This window comes from Asparagus officinalis, unplaced genomic scaffold, assembly GCF_001876935.1.
Source record: "Asparagus officinalis unplaced genomic scaffold, Aspof.V1 AsparagusV1_Un1365, whole genome shotgun sequence".
Taxonomy (NCBI): Eukaryota; Viridiplantae; Streptophyta; class Magnoliopsida; order Asparagales; family Asparagaceae; genus Asparagus; species Asparagus officinalis.
This window is the reverse complement of record NW_017973624.1, coordinates 9,952-14,366: the sequence shown is the minus strand read 5'-3', so window position 1 is coordinate 14,366 and position 4,415 is coordinate 9,952. Positions and strand designations below refer to the sequence as shown.

Below are 4,415 nucleotides of genomic sequence, written 5' to 3'. Positions count from 1 at the left end.
AATTAAAAGAGATAGGACAAACCAGTATCGAAGTCCCCTCTGCCGGTATCCACGTCCGCATACTCGTCCTCGGAGTTCTCGTCATCATCACCCGCAGGGAGAAGTTCTTCTTCGTCTGAGACAAGAGATTTGGCATGCCCTTTTCTCCGCTTCTGAGCAAGCTCAGCTCTGCGACCAGCCATCATAGCAGCCCGGACCGCATACTCGGACTGCAACTCTGAGAGGCTCCTCGCGCTGATGGACTCATATGCAGAAAGGAACCACTTGCAGCTGAGGAAAGTGATCAATGGCTTACGCCGGTACGAAGGAAGAGCAAAACGGGCTCCAGTACAGCCCACCATCGTCCATAGCCACGCTCGAACGCCATCAATCAATCCTCCCTCAACCCGCAGGCTGCGGCTCGGATTCCCGACATACAGTTGGTCATAGCCGAATTGTCGAGCAAAGCGGCAAGGGAGATAAGGCTCTATGTGGCACTGGTTCTTCACCCGAAGGACGAGATAGCCTACACGGATGTTCACTAACCACCGGAAGCAACCAGCGTCAAGAACGGTCCGGTCACTTCTAGGTTTCTCCTCATCAACCAGCACGTCGCCATAGCGACCTGAAAAGTGAGGGAAACACTTAAAGAACTCCCAACTCTTGCGGACCCGGAGCTCTCGCTGAACATCACTAAATTTGCTCCCAAACCATCTGCTCTGCTCCAACAATTGCATGAAGGGGACAGGGATGTCAACAACGCTGGGGGCCGACATCAAGTCGGGACGGTGAAGAACGAGCCACGCCATCAAATATGCGTAAGGGAGCTCAACCTTTGGGCAAACCAGCTCAGCTGATGGTTCAGAACCCATATGTGTAAAACTGCTAACCAGACCCCTGAGCCCGCAATGGATACTAGCAACCATTGCTGGGAGCAGGGAAAGCTCTCTCCCATAAGCCAGCTGAACTGCAGGGAAGAGCACCTCGATGGGTAGAGCGTCAGAAGGTTGGTGCGGGACGACACACTTCTTCAACCAAAGGGCAAGGTAGCCTGCTAATAGCGCCCGGGACCCTATAGACCTCTGTGCGCGGCGGAGAAAAGAGCGAAACTTTGTCCCCGCGGGAAAAGCCCCCTCAGCACTGCCGATAGTGTAGGAACGAACCTCAGCCTTTTCCAACAACTCATTAACGGCCGAAGGAGTCATCACGTCTAATTCATGAATGGGCGCACTGGAATCACCTTCCAAGTTCTGGAACAAGTAGCTGGCAAACTGCTTCAAGCTGATCTGCCTCTTCCTTCTCGCTTGGGGAGAAGTTTGGATCAAAGAAGTGTAGTAGTGGCAAGTAAGATCCCAGAGTGTGTCATACATGTCCGGAGTATCTTTCTTCATACACTCCAGCTGCTGGTTCGTAGGGAAGTACTCCTGATACGGACAGTCCCCCATCGGAAGACCCGAAACATAATGCATCTCGTGCAAGGCCAACCCTAGCTCACCTCCGCTGGTCAGGAAGGTGTTGCTATCGGGCACATAAGTCTCCAGCAAAGCCAAGAAATGGCGACAGCTGACTGGGATGCCGTACATAGTAGCTCGTATGGGTGCATACAACCCACTGCTCTTCAGATCCCTCTCCCAGCGCGCCAAGACGAAACCAGTCATGCGCGCCCACCACCCTTTGGCTAGGGAGGAAGCCCAGCCATAACATCTGTACTCCGATGGGGGTAACTGTCTCCCAAGAAGAGCCAGACGGTTGCTCACAGTCGGAGCAGCAGCTGACACCTCGCCTGGGGGTGCAGTATCAAGACCCATGATCCCGGGTCGTAGACCACGCACGTCATGATACCCCTCAGAGCCAGGAGTCTTATGGTGAGTAGCATATCCGCATTGAACCCGATCAGCATCTTCAGTAAGATGCCAAGACATCTGCCGGTCCACGGCTTGCCCCTTCAAATGACTGAAAGAATAGTGGCGTGGAATCGAAGGGATGTACAAACAGGCTCCACCGTCAAGAGTTAACCAATGCTCCTCACAAAGAGTCAGCGTGGCAGGATCCCTGACATGATCTCCAAATAGAAAACCCGGCTTCTTTAGAACCTGAGTGGAAGTAGAATCAGGGGTGAAGGAGGCATCTGTGATAAGTTGGCGCAAGCAATGGCGCCCTCCTTCCTGTATCGAACGGCAAGAGTCATTTGGACGATCCCCGTCGAACCGAGGAAGTGGGCCAACAGCCTGCCTAAGAGTAGCGGAAGAGAAAACCTCCCGACTACATCCGGTGTTGGCGTGAGGAGGAAGGCTACCCGCGGGAAATTCCACTGCAATAAAGCACAAGGGCGGAATCAGAAAATCCATCTCGTAAGAAGAATGATAGACTCATCCACGGAATAATTGGAGAGACGATTTTGAGTGACCTACACCAGAAGGACGGCATGCGTCATCACGTGAATAACGTGGTAACGTACACCGACCTATAAGGTGTAGGACAACACAAAATCGCCCCAATATATCCGAAGACTTGAATTGGCTAAGCAAAACAAGTCTGAAACCTTACCCTCCGCGAGAGAGGTATCGGTTCTTCCTTCATGACCCGCAAAGAGGTCAATCAGGGATGTAAGACAAAATCTCTGCATAAATTCTCACCCCCGAAAAATGAAGCCGCGGGAGAGGATGTCGTGGGGACCTCCTCCTCACTATGCTGTGAACGAGAACGGCTCCTCCGGGGACGAGATCGACGCGGAGACATTGCAAATCTGCAACGAAAAGCAGCAAGTCAGGTACAATCTAAAACATGAATATACGAAATTTAAAAGGGAAATTAAGAACTTTAATTAAAATCCTATACACAAATAGGATTTCATAATTGAAGTCTAATTAAACCTACAAATTTCGTGCACGATGATTGTCATCTTTCACGGTGAATTTTGGTGAAATACCCAAAATACCCTTTGTGTTCAAGGCCAAAATCTAGGTCAAGGACACGCGTGACCCGGGTCATGATCGTCACATTCGATCATATAACACCCCGGTACCCCACAATTTTGGTTAAAATTTGCAAATGAGCCCTTTTGCAGAATTCAGCCAATTTTGCATAAAAGCCCCTCTACAAAATCTTGGTTTGGGCTCCACATGCCTTATCAAAATTTTGATCATGAGTTCGTGGTCAAAACTCATTGGATTTCAGCCATAAGTTCACTGCCTTTTGCAAATAAGTCCCTCTAAGACATTTATGGGCTGTTTTGCAAATAAACCCCTCCAACAACTTTTGGTCCTCTTGCCTAAAATACCCCTCAAGCTTGTGGCCAAATGAACATGTAATTTAGGTCCTAAACTTCAGTCCTCTATTACATGAACACCACCCCAATTCTTCGGCCACTTTTGCAAATAAGCCCCCAAAACTTTTCGGCCCCACATTTGCACATAAAACCCTCAATAAGGTATGGTCTTTTTGCATGAAACACCCATCCAAATTGTTACCAAAGGGGAATGAAATCCAAGCCTCAAAATTTCAGTCCCATTTTGCAAATAAACCCCCACGAATTTTGCAAATAAACCCCCCAAAGTTTCGGCCATTACCTCTTTTTGCACAAAACCCCCCGAAATAATAGTGCATACATGCCCCCTAGTCTACCACAAGAATAAAAATGCAACCTTTACCACAAAATAAGAGGATGGTGAAGAGGAGCTTACCCAAATCAAGAGGCTTGAAATCCCCAATCCAAGAGTCAAGATCCGAGCTTGAAGGTGGAGGGAGAAACCCTAGTGAAAAGTGAAAATTTTCGGCCAAGAAGGAGCATACAAAAAACCGAATTTCTTTGGGGTATGGAGCTCTTGAAAGAAAAACAATGGAGGAGGTTTGGAGGAAGAAGATGAATTCTCTTTTGAAAAGAGGGGGGAAAACAAAAGGGGAAACAAATTCAAACAAGAAAGAAAACAAAGAGGGGGGAAACAAAATGAAGAAAAAGACAAAAGGGGGGGGGACCATGAAAAAAGCAAGACACCCCCATGGGGTGTCTCGGCAAAACCGAGACACCCCAGGGTGTCCCGGTTTTGTCGGGACACCCCCGGGGTGTCTTGAACCTGTTTTGACCCCCTGAACCTGTTTTGAACCCCTAAATTGTTTTTTTTAAAACCCCGAAACACTCTGATTCTTCACCAATGGTTGAATATTGAGGGACTCCAAAAGTCAACCATTGACAAATCAAAACCCTAGGATGGACGCCGGTCAACGCGTAACCCTAGGTCAACCCCAGTCAACGGGTTGCACCAAAAGTCAACCTTTGACGAATCAAAACCCTAAGGGTCAACGCCGGTCAACGCGCCAGTCAACGCGTTGCAACAAAAGTCAACCATTGACAAATCAAAACCCTAGGATGGACGCCGGTCAACGCGTAACCCTAGGTCAACGCCAGTCAACGCGTTGCGACAAAAGTCAACGTTTGA

At 48.9% G+C, this 4,415-nt stretch overlaps 1 protein-coding gene across 1 annotated transcript; it reads right to left on the bottom strand.

Annotated features, from left to right (window-relative positions):
- Window positions 1–1,609: 1,609 nt before the first annotated feature.
- Window positions 1,610–3,848, bottom strand: LOC109828417 (the record flags this gene model as incomplete). Its single annotated transcript, XM_020395417.1, has 3 exons — window positions 1,610–2,290; window positions 2,616–2,725; window positions 3,663–3,848. Coding segments are annotated over 3 exons (521 nt in total), but the record flags the coding sequence as incomplete, so codon positions are not given.
- Window positions 3,849–4,415: the final 567 nt, after the last annotated feature.